General features: G+C 42.2%; 1 protein-coding gene across 3 annotated transcripts in view; it reads left to right on the top strand.

Annotated features, from left to right (window-relative positions):
• The window catches only part of BRMS1L (BRMS1 like transcriptional repressor), a 29770-nt gene extending 5443 nt beyond the window's left edge, over positions 1–24327 (top strand). For 2 of the 3 annotated variants that reach the window (XM_084792363.1, XM_084792365.1), the window contains exons 3-10: positions 5337–5464; positions 6179–6258; positions 13813–13909; positions 14794–14877; positions 15218–15282; positions 16087–16126; positions 19201–19327; positions 22773–24327. In XM_084792363.1, coding sequence (XP_084648489.1) covers positions 5337–5464; positions 6179–6258; positions 13813–13909; positions 14794–14877; positions 15218–15282; positions 16087–16126; positions 19201–19327; positions 22773–22890 — 739 coding nt within the window. In that variant the 3' untranslated portion in view covers positions 22891–24327. The remainder of the gene's footprint in view (positions 1–5336; positions 5465–6178; positions 6259–13812; positions 13910–14793; positions 14878–15217; positions 15283–16086; positions 16127–19200; positions 19328–22772) is intronic. The other variant, XM_084792364.1, reaches the window with a different exon arrangement.
• Positions 24328–24722: the final 395 nt, after the last annotated feature.

Here is a 24722-nt window from a genome sequence, read left to right as displayed (position 1 = left end):
GCTGGCCTTGAACTCACCTTGTAGCTCAGGCAGGTCTTCATGCGTCTTCTGACCCAGCCTCCGGTATATCTGGGTTTACAGCTCTGTGCCACCAGGTCCAGCTGAGATACCGTTTTTTAAATTTTGAGAATAAAATAGAGTATTGTCCTCCAGTTTCCCATTTGGTAATTAGATGGACTGTTTCTTTCATCTGTGTTGCTGAGTGTGTTACTGGGACGGCTCTGCAGAGCTGCCTTACTTCCACGTTACGTTACATGGAGAAATTGATACTCAGAGAGGTTTCTTCCTTCCCGTAGCTTATCAAGTGGTAGATGAAGTTAGGCCTTCTGCTTCTAATGTTCTGTGTGACGGCACTGCTCTGGAGCGACTGTGACATATGTGTGCATTCCCCTGACGGCACTCTGCTCTGGAGCGACTGTGACATACGTGTGCATTCCCCTGACGGCACTCTGCTCTGGAGCGACTGTGACATACGTGTGCATTCCCCTGGCGGCACTCTGCTCTGGAGCGACTGTGACATACGTGTGCATTCCCCTGGCGGCACTCTGCTCTGGAGCGACTGTGACATATGTGTGCATTCCCCTGGCGGCACTCTGCTCTGGAGTGACTGTGACATATGTGTGCATTCCCCTGATGGCACTCTGCTCTGGAGCGACTGTGACATACGTGTGCATTCCCCTGGCGGCACTCTGCTCTGGAGCGACTGTGACATACGTGTGCATTCCCCTGGCGGCACTCTGCTCTGGAGCGACTGTGACATATGTGTGCATTCCCCTGGCGGCACTCTGCTCTGGAGTGACTGTGACATATGTGTGCATTCCCCTGATGGCACTCTGCTCTGGAGCGACTGTGACATACGTGTGCATTCCCCTGGCGGCACTCTGCTCTGGAGCGACTGTGACATGTGTGCATTCCCCTGATGGCACTTTCTCTGGAGCGACTGTGACATATGTGTGCATTCCCCTGATGGCACTCTGCTCTGGAGCGACTGTGACATGTGTGCATTCCCCTGACGGCACTCTGCTCTGGAGCGACTGTGACATATGTGTGCATTCCCCTGATGGCACTCTGCTCTGGAGCGACTGTGACATGTGTGCATTCCCCTGACGGCACTCTGCTCTGGAGCGACTGTGACATATGTGTGCATTCCCCTGATGGCACTCTGCTCTGGAGCGACTGTGACATATGTGTGCATTCCCCTGATGGCACTCTGCTCTGGAGCGACTGTGACATACGTGTGCATTCCCCTGACGGCACTCTGCTCTGGAGCGACTGTGACATATGTGTGCATTCCCCTGACGGCACTCTGCTCTGGAGCGACTGTGACATATGTGTGCATTCCCCTGACGGCACTCTGCTCTGGAGCGACTGTGACATATGTGTGCATTCCCCTGACGGCACTCTGCTCTGGAGCGACTGTGACATATGTGTGCATTCCCCTGACGGCACTCTGCTCTGGAGCGACTGTGACATGTGTGCATTCCCCTGACGGCACTCTGCTCTGGAGCGACTGTGACATATGTGTGCATTCCCCTGGCGGCACTCTGCTCTGGAGCGACTGTGACATGATGAAGAGTGTGGGCTCTGCGTTGCCTTGTCTTTTTAAATACATTTTTAAAAACTGTTCTTTGCGTATGTGTGTTTTGCATGCGTGTATGTCTGTGCATCACATGCATATGGAGACCAAAAGAGTCCACTGGCTTCCCTGGCACTGCAGTTACGGGTATCTGAGCTGCTGTGTGGGTGCTGGCAATCAAGTCCCTGGCCTCTCGAAGAGCAGCCAGTGCTCTTACCGGCTGAGCCCTCTCTGTGTGCTCTGCGTTGGTTCCTGTCTCCAGGTGGATCCCTGGAGTTGCTGCTCTGACTTCCCTGGATGATGGGCTACAAGCTGTGAGATGAAACAAACCCTTTCTTTCTTAGGGCGCATTTGGTGATGGTGCTTTATCATAGCTGTGGAAGACCCGACTAACAGACCTCGAGACTGAATCTTACTATCTTGCCTCGCCTGGCCTCAAAGTTGAATTCTGCTACCTCGAGCTCCCCAGCACTGGGGTGGCGAGTGTCCACCATCATGCTTGGTGAAGGCCTCAAGGCTCAAGAGGATATAGACTAGATAGAGCAGAATTAGCAGGCTGGGACGAGGCTGCCTTGTTCACCGTATCACGCTGGCTTATGCCACTTCCCTTGGCTCTCTTTGCTGTCAGAGACGGGCCTTATTTCCTGCTAGTTCAATATCTTAGACAGTACGAAGTTTATAGTTCTGGCTCTGAAGCACATACATATTTCTGTTTACAGTTTGACATTATTGCAGCATGTTTGGTATCATGTTTGTAATTTCAACTCTTGAGAGGCAGAGGCTGGAGAGTTGCCCATTCCAGGTCAACCTGAGCCACATAGCAAAATGCCTAAAAAAAAAAACCAAAAAAGATTTCTATTGTTAAATTTTAGGTTAAAATTATTGTGAGTTTATTTGAACAACGTAGAGAGTCCATGTAGTAGTATTCTGGCAAAGAGGAAGCACATTTGTGGTTTTTATGGTTTTTTTTTTTTCTTCTGAGACAGAGTTTCTCTGTGTAGCCTTGGCTGTCCTGGACTTACTTTGTAGACCAGGCTGTCCTCGAACTCACAGCGATCCTCCTGCCTCTGCATCCCGAGTGTTGGATTAAAGGCGTGTGCCACCATGCCCAGCGGTTTTTATGTTTTTAAAGAATAATTTTTAATTATGTGTATGTGTGAGCAGGGATGTGACTGGGGGATGGGTATGCATACATGAGAGTGTAGGTGCCCTGCAGGTCAGAAGTTGGATTCCCCGGGGCTGAGTTACAGGTGGTTGTGAGCCACTTGACATGAGTAGCTGGGGTCCTGGGAACCAAACTCAGGTCATCTGGGAGAGCAGATTCACCCATCATGGGCTGTTTTGAATTCAGAATAAGCAAGCCATCTTCCAACGTAACATGTTGTATACAATGTGTACATATGTTATACATATACACATGTATGTATATATGTATGTATGCATTCATGTTGCCTGTAATAAAAGTAATGAATGGAATAAAAAGAACTTACAAAATAAATTGTCAATCTCCTTTGAATTTTTTTAGAACAGTCTTTTTTTTTTTTTTTTAAAGATTTATTATTAATGTATACAGTGTTCTGCCTGCATGTACACCTGCAGGCCAGGAGAGGGCATCAGATCACAGTATAGATGGTTGTGAGCCACCATGTGATGGCTAGGAATTAAATTCAGAACCTCTGCAAGAGCAGACAGCCCTCCAACTCTCCAGCCCTAGAACCATAAAACCAGAAAAGATAGTTCGTTTCGTGAAGTATAACAGTATAAAGTTTCTTCTTAAAAACAGTAGGATTTCCTGTTTCTTGTTTATAAACCCTGTATGGTGGGGTTCTTTAAAAATAAATAAATAAATAAATAAATAAATAAATAAATAAAGTGTCAAGGCTAACACAGAGACCCTGTCTCAAAAAACCCAAAAAAAAAAAAAAAAAAAAAAAAAAAAAACAAAACTCATAATCCAACTATTACATAAGTGGTAAAGATTTTTTTTTTCTCTTGCTATTGATGGTTGAACCCCATGCCTTGTAGATTCTAGGTAAGTATTATAGTGCTGGGATACATTCTCACTCCAAATTAAGGTACTCCCCTCTTTTCTCTTTTTTACAGTATCTATAAGCAGATTTATAAGTAGGGGCAATAGAGACCCTTTGCCCATTTTTCATTTCATCCCCTTTAAATGCATTTGTTTACTTGCTTAGATTTTATTATATATGTATATTAGTTTATGTATATGCCTGTTTTACCTGCGTTTGTGTCTGTGTACCATGTGTGTGCAATGCCTGTGATTGCCATAAGAGGGCATCAAATCTCAGGCTGGAGTTAAGGGTGGTTGGTAGCCACCATGTGGGTGCTAGGATTTGAATGTGGATCCTCTGGTCTTTGTTTATTTGCATGTGCTCATATGTACGAATGCATATGTATGCATAGTATACTTGTGCCATAGTGCCTGTCAGGAAAAGTGGCAGGAGTCAGTTCTCTCTTCCTGCCCTGTTGGTTTCTGGGGATCAAACTCAGGTCATCAGTTTTGGCAGTAAAGGCCTTTCCCACTGAGCTGCCTTACTGGCCCTAAGGTGTAGCCCAGGCTGCCCTCCAGCTTCTGCCTTTTTAGCATATCCTACCAGAGTGTGCTACCACAACTGACTTATTATATTTTTTAAATAGTTTATTACATTTTAGTCCAGGCTATGCAGAACCCATTATATCGTCCAGGATGGTCCCAAACATAGGCCTTTTCTGCTTCCATCATCCAAAGTCTAGGCTTGTGTGGTGCTGTGCTTCATCCAGTAACTCATCTTATTTCACTTTATTCATTTACAGTTGAGTTGTGTATACCAGCTTATGGGCTCTATAATGCACTTTATTCCTTTACAGTTGAGTTGTGTATACCAGCTTATGGGCTCTATAATGCGCTCCCTCCCCACATCAGGGCTGCTCCTTCTTTGTTTTTTAAACACTAAATAGGAGCCATGCATAGTCACTCTCACTTGTAATCTTAGCACTCAGGAAGTTGAGGCAGGACCTTTGTGAGTTGAAGACTAGCCTGGGCTACATAGTGAGTTTTAGACTAGCCTGGGTTATACAGTGAGTCCTGGCTCGAAATACCAGAAACAACAGATTAAATTAAATGGGTTGAATATAGGCTGTGCTTTTTCAGGTAAGATGGGTTTTTTTGTTTGTCTTTTTCAAGACAGGGTTTCTCTGTGTAGCCCTGGCTGTCCTGGGCTTGCTTTGTAGACCAGGCTGGCGGGGAACTCACAGAGATCCGCCTAATTCTGCCTCCCTGAGTGCTGGGATTACAGGCATGTGCCACTGTGCCTGGCTTTCCTTTTTTTGTTTTGTTTTGTTTAGTTTTTGTTTGTTTTAAAGCTCAGTGTCTAAACTTTTCTTTTAGAGTTGATTTATTATTGTTCAACTAAAACAAGTTGTGAGTCCCAGAGTTTTTCAAGTTTTTTCTTTTATTTTTTCAAGCTGGTTCTTGCTGTGTTGCCCAGTCCATTTCATCCTCTTACCTCACTCCCCTTCCCCAGTCACTTTAGACGAGAGACAAAGGCCACTGGGCTCGAATGTTAATTGCATTTTTCGTTGTGACTAAAGAATAATAGTGATTTAAACAAACTCTGGGATGATCCCTAATTTTACGGTGTATATAAGTGCACTTTCTCATTGCAGTCAAGGCAAGAATATGGTTGATAGGCTATTGCAACAAAGTTGCTTGCCTTTGTTGGGAGATTTTAATTAATGTCTTGATTTTTGCTTTGTTAAGACTTTACAAAGAACGGTTAAGTCAGGTGGATGCAAAACTCCAAGAAGTCATAGCTGGAAAAGCACCAGAGTATTTGGAACCACTGGCAACTCTACAAGAAAATATGCAGATTCGCACAAACGTAGCAGGTAGGAATGTGTGACGTTTGTACACTTCGTGACAGTTTGATTTTGTGGTGTTGTATGGAGATGGCATAAGTCCAGGTGTCTGCCAGCTGCCCTGACTGCACAGACAGATGGTGACATCCCTAGGCCACTTGTGGCTTGGCCCTGAGTATGCACATGTAGGGTGTGTGCTTGCCTTCTGCAGGGCTCCTGCGCAGGCCATGCTGCCCACATTACCCTGCAAGAGTAGTGTTGGGCATCTGCCTGTTGGGAGTGCTCTCCGTGCTCCGCGTGTACTGCCTGTTTACACTGTTAGTCCTCCCGCGAAGCTTTTGATTCTGATGAGAATAGTTTGGACACAGTGGTTTTGACGGAGTAAAGTATCCCATGATAGAGCCAGAGTTTATTGCCTGTCTCCCTTCCTGTCAGGAGAGCTCTGAGGAGGAAAGGACTGTGCTTTGTGTTTTGTTCATTCTCTAGTGAACGTTTAGCAATATTCTTGGGAGTATGAGGTAGGAGCAAAAAGTAGCTCTGTGGTTTCTTCCTAGTTCGCAAACTCTTAATTTTTCATCTTCTTTGATAAGCGTTTTGCTTTTTTTGTTTTAGGATAAAGTTGGAATCATTTGTGACTGTCTTACTGAGTCCCCTTATGAACTGTGGCGGACACAGACTATAGGGAAGTACTGGTGACCCCAGCTTTACTGTCAGCGTAACCAGAGTCACTGTGCTTGGTTGCAGGAATCTATAGAGAGCTCTGCTTAGAGTCTGTGAAGAACAAGTATGAATGTGAGATCCAGGCTTCTCGCCAGCACTGTGAGGTACTGTCACGCTGCTTCACGTTTAAGCTCATTGCATCCCTTCAAGTCTTTTCGGAAGAAGTAAATAAAATAAGCTAAGCGAAATTCAGTTGTACTTTAACTCACCAGAAGGGTGAGTTTAAAAAAGCACAGTGTTACCGGAAGCTGCACTGGAAACAGGACTCAAAGGAACACAAGAAAGGGTAATAATTTCAGAGGCTTTGCAACTGTTGCCTTTTAAACATTTACTTATATTGATGGAGCTAGGAACTGATCCTAGAGCCTCTGTAGCACTGGCAATAGGCAAGGGCTACACTACTGAGCTGCAGCCACAGAGTCTGTGATGTTACTTTAGAGAACTGGATAGTGATCATGTCATCAGACAAGTGAAACTACAGTGTAAAAAGTATACTATATAATACGGCACAACACGGAACCTTCGGCTAATCAGTGTGTATGCCATGGTGACGCTAGAACACTGGGCTATAGAATTAAGCTCTGGCTGGCTACTGTTTGATACATGTTAGAGCAGTATTTTTATATGTGAAGAAAATATAGGTATGTTTCCTTCATGTGTTTATATTGAGTAGTGTTTAAGAACATCATGCTAGCTGGGCAGGGTGGTGCATGCCTGTAACTCCAGCACTCAGGGAGGCAGAGACAGGGGAATCTCTGTGAGTTCAAGGCCAGTCTGGTCTGCAAAGTGAGTCCAGGACAGCCACGGCTACATAGGGAAACCCTGCCTTGGGAAAAAAAGAAAGAAAGAAAGAAAAAAAAATCATGCTAATTTTGCAAATAACTTTTTGTAAGACTTAGATATCTTAAAAGGCTGAGAGGACAAGTTCTAGAAATAGCCCCTAATTCTAATTTAAAAATATTTTTATTGTTTTATGTATATTCCTGTTGTGCCTGAGTGCTTGTCTGTTTGTGCCTGGTTCCCTCAGAAGCTGGAAGAGGTCATTGTATCCCTTAGAACTGGAGTTAGAAATGGTTGTGAGCTACCATGTGGGTACTGGGAATCTAGCCTGAGTCTTTTGCAAGACCAGCAAGTGCTCTTCACCATCGAACCATCCCTTCATCCCCTAATATTCCTTATTTTAATGTACCATATCTGAATAAGTATAAAGAATAGACTCCCCCTCTTTTATTTTTGAGTTATACCTAGCCGGGGACTCGTGTAGACTGTCTCTGAGGTGCATGCCACCACACCCGGACTACTACTGCTCCCCCTCCCCTGACTCCTTCGTGAGGCCGGGCTTACTGTGTAGTGCAGGCTGGACTTGAACTCTCCATCCTTCTGCTTCTGTTCCCCAAAGATAGTGGTAACAGGTGTGCCACCATGCTGGGCACATGCTAGTATTTTGTTTAGAGGTTTCATTCCTTTTTTATAGGTGAAGTTTATTTTCAAATTTCAGGACTGTCTTTGATTTGATTTTAGAATATATAAGACAAATTAGGAATACTTGATATTCTCTGTGCTATAGAAATATATATTTAAGACTTCGGCTATCAGTTCTATGAGTGTCAATTATGTTTGTGTTTATGATTTCAAACTTTTTAATTCTTATTTTATTTGTGTGAATGTTTTGCTTGCTGTGCACCAAGTGTGTGCAGTGCCCAAAGAGGACATTGGATTCTCTTGCACTGGAGTTATAGACCGTTGTTAGTGTTAGCCTGCATGTTGGTGCTGGGTGCACCATGCTAGTTTTCTTCAGTGGAGCACTTCCTTAGGCTTTCCTTGACTTCATGATCTCTGTTTATTTTTTGAGATGCTGAATATTGAACCAAGAGCCTTCCTTGCTAATATTTAAGAGCAGGGTTTTGTAAATTGGAAGAAATCTCACTGCTGCTGTATTTTATTGAATTCTGTGGGCGATGTGGCTCAGTTAGTAGAGGGCTTGTCTAGAATGCACAAAGCCCTGGCTTAATCCTCAGCGCCTCATACAACTGCGTGTGGTGGTAGCGTATGCCTATAAGCCAGCAGTAGGTGGGAGCCAGGACTCAGTTGGAAGCCTTCAGAGTCAGTCTGGCTTCTGGTTCCTGAGAAGATTGTTGAGAGCTCTTCTGGGTTCTGATCTCTTTTGGTAAACAGGAACCTGGGTGTGGATCCCCAGAACCCATGTAGAAGCCAGATGTGGCTGGCAGTGGGTAGCTGTGGCCTCAGTATTGAGCAGAGGATCCCTGGAGCTTGCTGACGATGCAGTGCAGCCCAGTTGGTGAGAGACCCCGCCTCAAGATCTAAGGTGGAAAGTAACTGAAGAAGACACCAGACTTGAACCTCTAGCCCCATATGCAAACACTCATGTGTGCTTGCACTCCCATGCTCACGCACACATAGGAACACATATAGACATACACAAGCTAAAAAGAAAGTTTGCTTTTGGTTTATAAGCTAAGTAAATGCTTACTGATAAAATTTGAAAAAGAAGTGTAAAGAAGAGACTGAAATCATAATTTTCCATGCAGAGTTAATGGCTGTTAATAAGTGAGCATATTTGTATATATTTTGCAACCTAGCTGGTGTGATTGCGAACAATTCTTCAGCATTCTAAAGTATTTTCAACCAGAGCTTCACGCCCATGCTGTGGTTAAATACTCTCTGGAGGTGCGCTCCATGTACACACTTCTGAAGGCACAGGCTTCCAGTGAGAACAGGCAGTGTGCTGTCCTGGGTCTAAACTCTGTGACTTCTAGATGCTGCCCTGGAGTCACCCCATATCCCTGTCAGCTTTAGATGCGGTTAGCTTCTTGTTAACCAAGGACGAGTCCCATGAGCTTCTTCACTCCGTTCCTCTCCCTTCTTTGTGTCGTCGTTGTTCATGAGCCAGAGTTACGTATCCTAGTGACTCTTTCTGTGTACAGATAACACCTGTGTACGCCATGCCTGTATGTGCAGAGGTTGATAATAACTACAGTTTTTGTAATTAAAATTTATATTTAACATGAAAAAAGTTACACCTTTACTCACTGTGTGTTGGCTTTGTTTCTTTTTCTCTGAGATTTGAACGTGCTGGCCACGTGCTCCACCCTGAGCTGTGTCCCTGGCACTCTACTTACCTTTTATTTTTATGACACTATTCTGGCCAGACTGGCCTTGAACTCACTTGGTAGTCTAGGTAGGCCTACAGTTTGTGATTAGTTATATTATCAGGCCTAACTTACCTGCTTTCTTTTTAGTTCTTCCCAGGGATTTCCACAGATTAGTGAGTCCCTGAAGTTGTTACTTTTAAAAACAAAGTCAAACATTATAGTTTCTTTGGTTTCCCCACAACGTCTATGTGAAAAATTAAATTGCATGTTACTATAATGGGGTGCTGATAGTTGTCTATGGGATTTGCTGAGCTTATTCTCTTTGACAAAGAATTGAACATCTGGGAAGGACCAAGCCACAAGGAACATCAGACAGTATCTGCTGTCTTCCTTTGGGAAAGGAGGGGCCCTGCGGCTGGCAGTCCGCTAAATGAGCTGGCTTAGGTATTTTTTAGGGCCTCTGGGCCTCCTCTTCCCCCTATTTGATCGTGTTTTTCTTGTTCCCATGCCTTCCTGTTGTTTCCTCTTACTGTGTTTGCTGGGAAGAAGCCGCCATCTCAGGGAGCCTGCCTGTGTTCCCTAGCCCCTCTCCAGTTACCTAGTAAACTCAAGGGAAGTCTCAGTAAACATGGGCCTGTGACCCATTTTCAGTTACACTAGTTTAAAGTCATGTTCTAGAAGGGGCAGCCAGCTTCTTACTGCCAAGTGAGCCGTAAGAGAGGTCTTACGTGGTTTGCTCCTGTGCTGTCCTGAAGCCCTAATGCCTGTAAGGTGCTGCTTCCCCCAGCTCCCTGACCCCCTCCCCACCCTCCTCCCACCCTCCCCTTCCATTCGGCCCCATCCTGTCCCGTTCTGCTTTATTCTGTTCTATCCTTCTCTGCTTTCTAGAATAAACTGCATTTCTGTCCTCATGAAGTTCTCTTTGCCATTGACCTGGAAGTCATTTTTACCTCCTTTTTCCTGTCTCTTGGGCTAGATCTCATTGCCTTTTTCGGCTTGGTAGAGAGCATTTTTCAGTGCATCTTGAGAGAAGGTATAGAGAAGTCAGTGTTTGAGATTTCTTGTGTTGGCTCTGTATTGTTGTATACTCAGTTACTCCAAAACTTAGTAGCTTAGAGCGTTTTCAGTAGTTTGATGTCAAGGCTTTGTGAGGCTTGACGGAGGGTGGGGGGAATGTCTCCCTCTCAGAGTTGGCAGGATGGTGCTGGTCATGGTGTGCTGCCTGTGTTCTCCACTCTTAGGACCTGGTGGCTGGCTTTTCCAAGACTGAATGAACAAAGAGAATGAGATAGAAGTGACTTTTATTTGACCTAGAGTTTTGCCTTATTTTGCTCATTAAAGGTGTTAAAAACCAACCAACCAACAAACAAACAAGCGAACAAACCTGCTGCCCACATTCAAGGAGAGAAAAACCTAGTTTATATTTTTAAGTTAGTGGTGTCAAGGAACTGTTTTCACCTACTACATCTTTGTTGTCCTAGACCGTCATGACTCTCCCTTGAGAGTATAGGGCTGTGAGTGGTACTGTGTTTCCTCAGGGTATTTCCTTTTTTGAGATGGGATCTTGCTATGGATCCAAGATTGACCTAGCACTTCACTCTCCTAAATGTGTGTCAGGCCTGGCTCCTTACTGCCTTTGAGATGTCATTTTGATTACTGCTTCTGACCTGTTTGCTTCCTGAATACTTATAGGATGTTCCTTCTCATCCTTGGTTTTGGAGAGGAGTGAGGCATGGGTCTCTTTTTCATTCAGTGTGCAGGATATTCCGGGGAACTTTTAATTTTTTGAGATAAGGTCTTCCTATATAGCCCAGGCTAGCCTTGAACTTGTAGCAGGGATCCATTACCATACCCAGTTTCAGGAAACATATATTCCATTTTGGGAAAAATGTCTCTCTTTAATTTCTTTTAGATTTAATTTTATAAACTGAACTCTTTAGTCCTTTTGAGGGAGGTTCTGGAGGTGACTCCAGGGACTTGTGTATACCAAGCATCCCTGAGCTACACCTCCAGCCCTGCAAATAAAACTAAACTAATATTTGTTACCACCCCATAGCCTTGTATATGCAGTTAATTTGAAAGCTGACTGTAATGATTTTCCCTTAGACAGGGCCTAAGGCGTAAAGGTCTGTTCTAAGTTGGTTTCCTTCCTTCCTTCCTTCCTTCCTTCCTTCCTTCCTTCCTTCCTTCTTTCCTTCCTTCTTTCTTTCTCTTTTAAAATTTCAGTGCAGTTGCTTTTTTCTTTTTAGTTTGGGTATAGTGTATTGTGTGTGTGGGGGGGCAGTGCATGCACCACAGTGTGCATGAGGACAGCAGAGGAAAACTTCGTACAGTCAGGCCTTTCCTTCTACTGTTACATGGGCTCTGGGATCAAATTTGAAGTCCCTAGGTTTGCACTCCAAGTGCCTTCAACCGCTGAGCCATCTCACTAGCCCAGGGTATTACTGCAAGGTCTCATGGAGCCTCAGCTGGCCACTATGTAGCTGTGCTAACCTTGAACTCTGATCCTCCTGCTTTTACCTCCTAAGTCCCAGAATTACGGGCATGCACCACCAGTCCTGTCTACTGTGGTGTGTCACTCTCTGTTCCTTCAAAATCTCCCAGGGTTCCAATCCTGAAGGAAGTTGAGAACTGTGAGGCACTTCTGGCAAGAGAATTCCAAAAGGGGGTTCGTTTCTCAATACAGGTCAGGGTGAAGTTAGTACAAAAATGGAACCTTGGGGTCATTATCCTGGGATTCCTTAGAACGGCCCTAAAGGGAATAGCAAAGACGTCAACAGGTAAGCACTAATGAGTAGGTTCAGTCAGCGTGTGTGAATATAGAGGCTGGACGCTCTGTAAGTAGTCACGCACTGAACAGAAAAATGACTGCGGGCACCTAAAGAGTTGTGTGTCATTTCTGGCTGCTCAAGTATGATTTCTTTGTTTGTTGTCTGTTTGCTTGCTTGCTTTTTGGTTTTTTGAGACAGAGTTTCTCTGCTTTGGCTATCCTAGACTCGCTTTGTAGACCAGGTTGGCCTCGAACTCAAATCAAGTATAACTTTTTCTCTCTCTCTTTGAGGAGCTTCTGAGGGTCTTGCAGGGTTGGAGAATGAGGAGAAAATCTTTTTAAAAGGAGACTGTGAGGATTAATCGTTGTTATCAGCTTGCCTGGTTTTAGAGACACAGCGCAAGGCATGTTTGTGAGGGTACTTAATGAGGGGGAAGGCCCACCTGAATATGGACAACACTCTGTGGCCTACGGTCCTGCATCGGGTGAGGAGGAAGCCAACTGGGCACTAGCTTTGTTTCTCTACTTCCTGAATGAATGCAGTGTGCCCAACAGCCTCAGGCTGGAAGCCATAATAAACGCTTGCCTAGGCTGCTTTGCAACAACAAACAAATGGTTGTGAGCTGCAGTGTGAGTGCTGGGAATTGAACTCGGGTCCACTGAAAGAACACTGAGTGCTCTTAATTGCTGAGACATCTCTTTAGCCCCCATTGGTTTGTTTGTTTGTTTGTTTATTGTTTGTTTTATTCATATTTTTATGTTTTGTGGTGCTAAGGACTGCACAAAAGCCCTTACCATGGTCTCCTGTTAGATTTCATTCTTATTCTGACTTGTCTGTTTTAGCAAGTGGATCTGATGTAATTAAGCTGTAATTTTATAATTGAGTTAACATGTCACTTTCTTCTGTCAATTTATTATTTAAGTATATTCTAACTGAAATGTATTATTTTATTGGATTACTTTAAATATGTTGTAATATTTGTACCTAAATATTTTTGTGACATGTTACTGTATTTAATATGATGTAGAGACAGTAAAAACTAGATCTCTTCTATTTCAGTTAATTTAAAATTTTTATTTTTGTTTTGTGTGTGTGTGTGTGTGTGTGTGTGTGTGTGTGTGTGCGCGCGCGCGGCACGCATGCATGCTCATGGAAGCCAGAAGAGGGCATCAGATCCCCTGGAGCTGGAGTTATAGATGGTTTTGAGCTGCTACCACATAGGTACTGAGAACTGAGCCTGGGTTATCTTCAAGAGCAGCAAGGGCCTGAGCCATCTTTCTGGCTCCAATTTAGATAGTCTTAAACAGGATGCTATTTTACTTAGTTAAATCTGGTTTTATAACTGTTTCCTGGTTTTATTTCTTTTATGTACTAACCCTTTCTACTTTAAACATTTTAAATTGCAGGGCTAAAAATGTAGCTCAGTGGCAGAGCACTTACCTAGTATGCACATGCCCTTGCTTCAGTCCTCAGAACTGGGGGAAGGGGCAAAAATGAGTAAGATAAAACAAAAAAGAGAAACCCCTGTTTTGAAACCCCCCCAAAAAAATCCCCAAAAGCAAATACAACCACCATTTATTAAACAAACAAACAAAAAAAACCCAAAACCAAACCAAATGAACAAACAAACAAACAAACAAACAAACAAAACAAAACCAAATGAACAAACACATAAAGCTACCACATATTAAAGAACTCTAAGCCATTCGGTATTGTTGGTTAAGATGAACTGGTATTTTCTTTCTTTTCACTTAAGTGTCATATTTCTTTCCAGAGTGAAAAGCTTTTGTTATATGATACAGTCCAGAGTGAGCTTGAGGAGAAGATAAGAAGGCTTGAGGAGGACAGGCACAGCATCGACATCACCTCAGGTCAGGGCCGCGGTGTGCTGTGGTGTCCCGTAAAGCCTTAGTCTTCTCGCATAAGTGCTATGCAAGTGCAGTGCCCTAGCTGGAGGGAACAGGGGAGGAGACTTCTGAAGAGTGAGATCAGAGTCACACTCTAGAAAGATATAAAAAGTACAGCGCAGGAAAGGGGACAGACCAGAAGTGTGGCAGGAGCTAGCGTGGGACTGTACTGGAAGACAGCCGCCTGTGTTCTTCCGGGCATGTGGATAAATGCGACAGGGTGGTAGGTTTTGCCTTGGAGATTGTTCTAACCATCAGGCCAGTATGCATTGCGGCCATTTCAGGATGGTTAGGGACGTGTCCTGTTGTGCGCTGACAGATGGTTTACTAGGTTGGCCCACAGTTCTTGAGTATGTATTGTTCCTGTGTTTTGCATTTTGTTTCTCCACTGTAGCTGGGGCAGCTGTGATGAGATCAGTGTAGGTGTTCCCTCGTGCGTTGGGTGTCTGTGGACAGTTGCTTAGTTTTTCTAAATCAATGTTCTTGTCTAGAAAAGTGAAGTAAAAAGAATAGCTGCCTCAGGGCAGGCGAGATGCTTCAGTGGATAAAGGTGCTTGCCCCAAGGCTGGCAACCCCAAATCCATCCCCGGCATCCATGTGGTGGAAAGAGAGACCTCACTCTCACAAATTGCCCTCTACGTGTATGCTGTGGTGTGTGAGCATGCATACACATACAACACGCACAATGGATAAGTACATAGATGTAAAAAAGTGAAAAGGAAGGGAAGAAAACTACCTGTGTGTGGTTTCCGTGGAGGTTTCTGTAAATGAGGGTACAGATGGCAGGCCGTGCGCCTCCTTCTCCCTGTGGCCGCTGAGACCAGCTCACACTCTCGATTCCCTTGCAGAGCTGTGGAATGATGAGCTTCAGTCAAGGAAAAAGAGGAAGGACCCTTTCAGCCCCGACAAGAAGAAGCCGGTCGTCGTGTCAGATATCCTTTCCCACGCGGTCTGGGCTCTCACCTGGTGCCTGCCCTGGAGCGAGCACATGGGGACTCACAGACCGACCGCAGGCGAAGTTAGACTGTTGACCAAGGAGGGGTGGGGGAAGGGAAGCGCCGGGCGCCTACGGCCTTGAGAACTATTAGTGTCCAGTCCACACGACTGAGGGGGACAGCTGCGAACGAGACAGTGTGGTTAGGTTGTACAGGTGCTTTTTGTTGCTTTTGAGACAAGGTCTCAATGTAGCCCAGGCTGGCCCTGAACTCATAGTCCTCGTGCACCCGATCACTGTGTGGGATTCTCCCTGCTGAGTTGACCTTGACTTCTCACGCCCATATATAGTGTATATGCTGCAGGATCTTGATATTCTTGAGGACTGGACAACAATCAGGAAGGTATGATTGACGACTGGTGCAGCAGCAGTCTATTAGGAGTTCAGTAGCAGAGGAAAATGTAATTGTTGTAAATATACTTTGTTTAACATTGGGCTGTAGACTATTTTAAGAATTAGAGGCATATGAATAATTGTTTTTCTTCTTGCAATAATGAAATAATTTATATGAGTATGGAATAGAATATGTTTCACTTGCCCTAGAGTATTTGGGTTCAGAGCTTTGTCTGTTTCTGGTGTGTAAGGTGCCCAGTAAATATTTGTTGAATGAATACCTTGAACCTATGTGCCATGTTCTGTTAACTCTGGAGGCATGAGTGGACTCTTTGATGCTTGTTTACGAATGGAGCTATATATCTGGCCAATATTTTACTTTTTGTTTATTTCTGCTATCATTTTTACTTTTTATTTTGCTCAGACTTCCCTAGAATTCACTTTGTAGCCCCCATAGTCTTTAAATTTGTGGGCCTCCTGCCTTGACCTTCTTGGGAGCTACATTACAAGCTGTGTCACCAGGTCTGGCTTGAGGCTTGCTTTCCTTATCAAAAATTTCCATGTTTATAAATTGCCCAGAGAAATGATTTACGCTGTTAATAATACCTATGGAAGAACATGTTCTCTGTGGCTTTACACATTAGTCTGGAGACTGGGGATGCCTCTCCCCCAGCACCAGAAGAAAATAAGAGCAGCTAATGCTTATATTCTATTCTGTATTGAACCAATCAAGAACACTCTGTGTGTTATAGATAGCAAGATAGATTTTCAGTCTGACTCACATTTCTCCCCTTTCCCCCTCTTTTTCTCTAAGGCAATGGCTACCTTGGGTCCACACCGAGTTAAAACAGAACGTAAGTTGTGACTTGTGATGCCTCTCTGGAGAGCTGTTGAGTCAGGGTGGTTAATTGCCTGTGTATTGACGAGGAACATATCAGTTGATTCCATTAGTCTGCAAACTCTGCAACCGACGTTACAAGGAACTCAGGAGTCTCCTGCTTCATGTAAAAGTTTGAAAGTGTCCAATGTATATTTCTTTCATTGTTAAGCCATATTCTTATGTTAGATCTGTAATTCAAGAAGCATTTACCCAGTTTTTTGTTTGTTTTTTGTTTTAAATTGGCCTATTACTTCATTAGGGGAAGGTTGGGAATTCATGAATTGATGAATTAATTTCAGGGAGGCTAGAATCTCTGGAGTTGTGTGCTAAATTTCTTAGGAGTCCTCTTCCTTTCATTCATTTATGTATCTATCTATGTATCTATCTTCATCTATCTATGTATCTATCTTCATCTATCTATGTATCTATCTTCATCTATCTATCTTCATCTATCTATGTATCTATCTATCATCTATCTATGTATCTATCTATCATCTATCTATGTATCTATCTATCATCTATCTTCATCTATCTATGTATCTGTCTATCATCTACCTATCTATCATCTATTTTCTGGGCAGAGATTAGAATTCTGTCAGTGGAGTACTAAGAGATTTATCTGCTGCTAAGATTTATATATTTTGTTTTGAGACAGGTCTTTGCTAAGTCGGCTGGGCTGGAAATTATGACCTGTTTGCCTCTGTCTCCTGAGTGCTAGGGTTACATGCTTTTTAAACCTTTTTTTTCTGTTTTTTGGCAATTCTTAAGACAACTGCCCAAGTTGTGATGAACATTGGTGTCTTTTTTTTTTTAAACATTTTTTGTTAATCCTTTAAAAGGTGGTGGGGTTATATTTTTTAAAAAGCATGTTTTAAGCATCAAAGAAAATATATATTTTTTGTTCTATTTCAAAAGTATCTTTAAGAGATACTTATCTGGGTGATAGTGGTGCTCATCTTGAATCTCAGCACTTAGGAGGCAGAGGCAGAGGTTCTTTGTGAGTTCGAGGCCAGCCTGGTCTACAGAGTGAGTTCTAGGATAGCCAGGGCTACACAGAGAAACCCTGTCTCAAAAAAATTTTGTTTTGGTTTACTTTTAATGGATCTTTTAAACTTTATTTCATATCAGGAAGTTGCAACAGTATTGTATCTATGTACTCCCCTTGACGGGAGGGATAGATGCATTATCGAGAATGTTTTTGGCTCATTGACCTTTTTTTTGAGGGGGAGGCAGGTCCTGTGAATGTGTGTTCACATGTATGGACATATGTGTGGTTATATGAGTGTGTATATGTGGAGGTAGAGATCTGTCCTTGATAGCTCTCTACTTTATTTACATTTATGGTAGTAAGATTTCTTGTTGAGTAGAGTGCCAATTCTGGTAACTCTAGCTGTCCTGAGTGCTCTGGGAAGCCCCAATCATTGCTTCCCCGTGTTGGGATTTTAGGTGGTTGCTGTGCCTGCCTGGCTTTTATGTGGCTTTGGTCCTCACACTAGTGCAGCAAGTGAGACATCTTTCCAGCCCCTCATAGATGAGAGCCCCACCACCCAGCTGAATGGCTCTCTTCTAGCCTGCTTTAGCTTAGTGTTCCTCTACTTTTATTCCTAACATTTACCTCCAGTTGTACGTTTACTTTATTTTTAAGAATGGTAAATGGCTCTCTTTGAGCCTGCTTTTTAGCTTAGTGTTCTACTTTGATTCATAACATTTACCTTCACTCATACATTATTTTTAAGAATGATAAATTCCACAATTTTTTAAAAGAAACATTTATTGTTCCTGTACATGTAAGCTATGTGTGATTGATTGATTGTGTGTGTGTGTGTGTGTGTGTGTGTGTGTGTGTGTGTGTGTGATATGTGTGAATGTGATCACCTGCATGCCATGGCACATGTGGAGATCAGAGGACAACTTTTGGAAGTTGCTTCCTTCCTTCTACTGGGGGTTTTGGACTCAAACATCAAACTTACGTCATCAGTCTTGTACAGCATGTGTGTTTACCTGCTGAGCCATCTCACTTGCCCTATTGGTACTTTTAAATTAATTGTCTACTAGCTTTACCAATGTTACCTCCTATCTTTATTTATTTATTTTTTCCCTCAGCACCCAGCACAGTTCCTTGTGTATAGGGTGGACTCAGATATGTAATGAATGAATGCCTGAAAAATAAATGCATATATGCTTACTCCTTTCTACATATCAGAGACTATTTTAGGTTCTTGAAGAGACATTGGGGAAAGAAATAAACTTGGAATCTCCTTTCAGGGGGTAGGGTACTATGTGTATGACTAAGGAAGTTAGTGGCAGGTAATTACAGTCATTGTGAAGTCCATGTGGAGTTGTGATGAGTTTCTGAGAAGTGACAGTGGGATGGGGAAGGCGCAGCTGCTGCCTGGGGCAACTGACAATGTGCTTCCCTAAGGAACATGTTTTCCCTGCAGTCGTTTATTTACTAATGCTAAACTATTTCTGAGAGTTGGAAATGCAAGTTCTATTTAGGAGAATTAAAGTTCTGGGGATCTCTCTTACATTAGATTCTGCTTCTTTCTAAGTATGCCTTATACGGTAGGAGATTTGAAAAGTAATTTTCAGTGAAAATATGACAACTCACATTTCTCAGGGCTGCTTAACAAATGGTGCTGGTGACTAATCATGGCACGCCACTTCCTCTCTGGCTCTCCTCTGCTGATCATTGCTTATTGCTTACCTTTGTATTAGACAGTGAGCTCCAAAGCAAAAGGTGCTCTGGAGCCTGGAGCCGGGCACAGTGGCACACGCCTATAATCCCACCACTCGGGAAGGCAGAGGCAGGAGGATTTCTGTGAGTTTGAGTTCTGGGGTATCCAGGGCTTCACAGAGAAACCCTGTCTCAAAAACAAACAAACAAACAAAAAACCAACTAAAAATGCTCTTGTTTTTATTACATTTTATATGATTCCTATGTAAGAATATTTCAAATGTTTTTATACATACGAGTGCGTGGATTACTGTCGTTTTTTGAAGTTCTGACAGTGTCTTATTAACATGTTATTTACCTGATCCTTTTAGCGCCTGTGAAACTGGAAAAACATTTGCACAGTGCTAGATCTGAAGAGGGAAGACTGTATTATGATGGTGAATGGTATATACGTGGACAAACGATATGTATTGATAAAAAAGATGAATGTCCTACAAGGTAAGGAGCTCCTGTCACTTCGTTGTTGCTGAGAATTACTGTTTTACACCTGTTGCCAGTCAACCTTTGCAGCCTCTGTAGGATATTTGTCATGTCATCATTAGTTCCTCTGGATGCTTTTTACTTGAGTAAGAGGCAATCATGTGTACACAGTTGTTATTTTTACTTATGCAGTAGCATTTTGTAGCATTGATAGAACATTTCTATAGTAGACTTCATATTATAGATGAACATAGTATTAACATAGTGGATATGTTTAGAGTTATTTATCCATGAAATGATCCTGTTTGTTAATTCTTAGAGTGTAATTAATTCTTATGATCTTAATATAATGACTTTCAGACCAGACTATTCAAGAAGTTTGGTGGGCTTCTTAATTCTTAATTCTCTTGGGCCCATTTTGGTTTTCTTTAATCAGCTGGTGGTGCAGCCCAGTTGTTAGAGTGCTTGCTTAGCATACACAAAGCTCTGGTTTCAGTCCCCAACATTACAGGACCTGGGCAGGTGGAGAGCCTGTAATGCCAGCACTAGGGAGCTGTGTGTGTGTGGGGTGTCTGCAAATGCCATGCCACAGCCCACAGAGTAACAATCTGTGTGAAACAAGAAGAAAATCAGTTCAGCATGACTTGGTACCTGGTATTAGTTTAAACTGCAAGAGTCTGACACCAGGAAGTTTATTTTAGGCATATTTAGGTACAGTACAACTAGAAAAACATTTTTCTGGTGTAACACAATCCTGTGTGCACAAGGAGGCATAATTACATTGAAACTCTTCTCAATGTACATGTCACTTCTTCCATGAGGATTCGTTCTAATGATAGGCTACACGTGTTATCTTCAGGGCCTTGAGGAGGATGTGGCATGGTCTTGGTCATGAGGATAGCACAGAGGTCATCTAGACTGTTCAGTCCTAAGTGTGGGAGCGGGGAGAGCTCCTGGCAGTCAGATAGCACGAGGGTCTCCTAGGCTCTCAGCCACTCCATTCTCAGCCTTCTGTGTGGAGAACCCTGCGTGTTTAATATTCCTGTTTTCCCTAGAGGTTATGTGTGAACACAAGGACTGTTGTGTTCCTAACTCTTAGCTACATAGAGAGTTGGAGGGCATCCTGGGATACATGAGACTCTACTTCAGACAAAAAGTATTGATTAAAACAGGAAAGAAATGGAAAATTAATGAAAAATTTAAGAGTACTTAGTGAGGGCAGAGAGATGGTTTTATGGCTGAGAGCAGCTCTCTGAGAGAACCCTGGTTCTCAACCACAGCACCACAACTGTCAGCTAACGCCAGCTCCATGGATCTGGCTCTCTTTTCTGGCCTCTGTGGACACTGCACACAGTTTGTGCATTGTGAAAATACAACATTCACATACATAAAACAAAAACCAAAAATAAAGTTTTAAGTTAAAGAGTACTTTTTAATTAAAATATAACTTGAAAACTAGAAACTGGGTTTTACATGTCAATCTAGACTTACAGTTTATGTAGCCGTATAGCCTATACATTATCCTACTGTGGTTTTTTTGAAAATACTAAGGAGTTATTGTTTTCATCCTCTAGGGCTAAAGGGTAAAAGGTTAGAGTATCAGCTTTCTACAGTAAGAAACACCTTTTTCTAGATAACAGTATTTGAGTTTAGTTTGAATTGTTTTGAAAGCTTAATTGGCTTATGACTTCATCTTTAAATTTTTGGATTTCAGGGACATGCATAACAACTTATTTTATTTTATTTTGATATTTTGAAACAAGGTCTCTCTGTGTTAGCTGTCCTGGACTCGCTTTGTAGACCAGGCTATCCTTGAACTCACATCAATCCACCCGCCTCTGCCTCCCGAGTACTGAGATTAAAGGCATGCGCCACCATGCCCGGCTCAACTTTTTTTTTTTTTAAAGATTTATTTCTTTATTATGTATACAATGTTCTGCCTGCATGTGTGCCTGCCTATCAGAAGAGGGTACCAGATCTTGTTATAGATGGTTGTGAGCCACCATGTGGGTGCTGGGAATTGAACTCAGCACCTCTGGAAGAGCAGCCAGTGCTCTTAACCGCTGAGCCATCTTTCCAGTCCCCACATGACAACTTTTCTCACTTCACTCTTATAATTACCAATTCTCATTTTATTATTTTTGAGACATTTTACTACTACTTAGCATTAAAGTGGTTAAAAAGAGATGGCAGTGAAAGAGATAAGTCTTTTGAAAATAGATTTTAAGTGTTTTTTATTTAAAGATTAGTAGTGTTGAGAAAAAAGTCAGGACCACAGATGATCTAACACTGGGAGTTGATAGGTTAGTATTTAAAAGATTTCCTACAGTTGAGACTGATAGCAGAGGCTGTGTTACTGCCTGAGTAATGGCTGTCAGCCCACTGTCCTTCTGGAGGCTGAAGTGTGGATGGGTGGGGGTCATGCACTTTAGAGCAGCCAGTGACTCACCTCACAAGGGGATGTGTGCCACAGGGCATTTCAGCACTTGCCTAAGCACCATAGAGCACACTCACACATCTAAACATCACAGGGTGCAGCCACTTGATGCAGTCAAGAGATGAGATAAACCTGAGTTGTAAGATGCTTTACAGCAACCCTTTTTATTGTATTAAAAACATTGGAAAGAAATATATACTAAAATTATAACAAAATTCTAATACAGCCAAAGGGCTGGGGATGTAGCTCAGCGGTCAAGTGCTTGCCTACCGTGCACAAAGGCCAGGTGTCAGTGTTCAGCACTCAGAAAAGATGTTTGGTGTAGAAAGTACACCATCAGCAAGTTACAAAGTGTGCTAGTCTTTGCCTAGTGTTGGGGATGGCATGTGATATGGGTATATGCTCTGCTTTCAGATAATTGGCAGCACAGTAGGTTTCTATGCACCATTGTTAGCACACAAACACGAAGAATGCATTGTGCTGTAATATTTTGACAGGGCAACCTAAGAAGTTTTTAGCTTCAGTTTTAGCTCATGAAGCTACAAGTGTATGCAGTCTATTATTGATAAAAATGTTACATAGCTATATGTTCTAATAGAACTGTATATTATTATATATAGTTCTTACGTATATTACTACATAGCTATAGTTCTAATAGAAAGAGAAGTTTATCGATTTCATTAAGAAGGAAAGGATAACTATTAAATGTTAATCATTGTGATATTTTCTACTCCGTGCCCTGCAGATAGTGCAGCATCTGTTAAATGCCCATTTTATACCTGAACCTACTGAGCCAATCATATCTTATAATATATGAAACCTTGTTTTTAAGATAGTAATCTAAAATGAGATTAGTATAAACTAGGCAGAGGCAGAAGAAATGCAAGCTCAGAGCCAACCTGAGCTATATATAACAAGGCATGTCTTTAAAAAGAAAAGGGAAATAAAGCCCCAAAGTATTAAATGAAGTTAAATTAAATTAAATGAACTATATTGTAATTCATTCACTTTTTTTTTCTTTTTTAGTGCTGTAATTACAACAATTAACCATGATGAAGTTTGGTTTAAGAGGCCTGATGGAAGCAAATCTAAGCTTTACATTTCACAGCTACAGAAAGGAAAATATTCAATTAAGCATTCATAATCACGATTTAAGTGTTACCCACATCTACCTTATTAGTGTTACTAAGTGTAATGTGCCATGGGAACCCAGAAATGTATCCAGCAGCTTAATAGTTTCATCCATCATGAGAGAATATCTTCTAGGTAGTGCTCTAAGTAGATCCCACGTTAGTCAGTCGTTAAGAGAAATAGTGAGACAGTTTAATCATGACCATCACGTTTATTCGCCTCATAGGTCCAGTGGCCAACAGATCTATTTGGTAGGTATTTCTTTCTCAGTTTTGTTTCATTTTGTGTCTTAATCATGTGAGTGTGTCTCATCTTTAGTGAACTGCAACTACAGTTATCTGCAATTTTTAAATTTCCACACAATTGTGACTATTTGTGTTTGTAAATAAGACTGATGAAATGTTTCCTATAAATGATTTGTATTAGTGCATTAGTTTAAATCAGAACTGAAATTTATACATATGTGTGTATGTATATATGGTGTCATCAGTGTACTTAGAACTGGTGGCCTACCCGTACAATCTTGTTTTACCCCAAATTAAACTGTTGGGCTTGAGAAGTAAAGGGAGCACTTTTATAGACTGGTTTTCCTTCTCTGTTTCCTTGATGGTGATGACCTCTTTTCCAGATCATATATGATGTTTATTAGTGACATTGTATCAAGTATGATCATGTTGCTGGCTGTGTTTATCGTGAGCTTTGTGAGGGCAGGTGTTTATGATGCACAGTGTCCACGTGAGCAGTGGCCGGCAGTATTGTGGTGCTTTCTGCGTGTCTGAACTTTTGAAGATTTTAGCAAGTATTTTCCAAAGGCAAAACTAGATCCTTATTCTAATTTTATTGCTAGTGTAAAATAGATGTGGACACTTTCCTTGAATCTATCAACCCCCTAAATTGGGATTTAAAGAAATATTTCACGTTTTTATGGCCATTTGGTGCAATTTAGAAAATGCTGGCTTCCCCTCCCTTAGCCACACTCAAAATTAACTTCCAAAGCCTCTGGAACTGTGCAGCAAATCGAAGCCCTCAGCTTGGCAAGCGCAGTTAGCTATAGTATGTATTTAGGTTACAACCAAACCAAGTATTCTGGTGGTCTCATGCACTTTAATTTCTGTTACAATGGTATTTAAGAGGATGACGAGGAAGGTTCATTTAACACTCCACGAAGGAGCCTCTGCATGATTCCGTTAATTCCTTATGGTTTTTACCTCTGCAGATATCCCGTGCAGGTCACTACTTCACAGTTGCCAAATTGTAACCGGTTTGACTTTTGAAATTCAGTATCAGCAACATTGTGCTGCTCTGCTCTGTTTCTGATGAACCTTAGTGGCTACCGTACTGTCCCAATCCAGTAGCATTTGGCAGTGCTTATGTATATATATATATGATGTTTGATAAGCATTTTTAATGAGATTTGTATTTTTAAATTTAGTATGTAATAAAAGAAGTTCTGAGTGTCATTTATGGTGTCGTGTGTTTCTTACTCATACTCACATTTGGTTGTTTATACCCTGTCCACCCATGGCATGGATTCAGCTGGTTGCCATCAGTAGAACTAAAGCTGTGCTTCTGCTCAGCCTCCCACATCTGCACCCCTGTGGGTGGATGCAGGTGTTTAAGAAGCCGAGTTATATAGGTGTGTTATCCTTTAACAAGTGTACTCTGTATTTTGAAATTCTAACCGGAAAAAAACAGGTTTATTTCTCACACTTACTATGAAAACTTTAATTTCTGTTTCATACTTACTATTTCACCATCAGTCATATTAAAATTGAGGTAAGCATATGAATACTGTTTAATATCACTTATCAATGACATGAAATAGTTTACTATAGGTACTACAGT

This window comes from Acomys minous (assembly GCF_964271855.1).
Source record: "Acomys minous genome assembly, chromosome: 8".
NCBI lineage: Eukaryota > Metazoa > Chordata > Mammalia > Rodentia > Muridae > Acomys > Acomys minous.
This window is presented reverse-complemented; position numbering and strand designations above follow the sequence as displayed.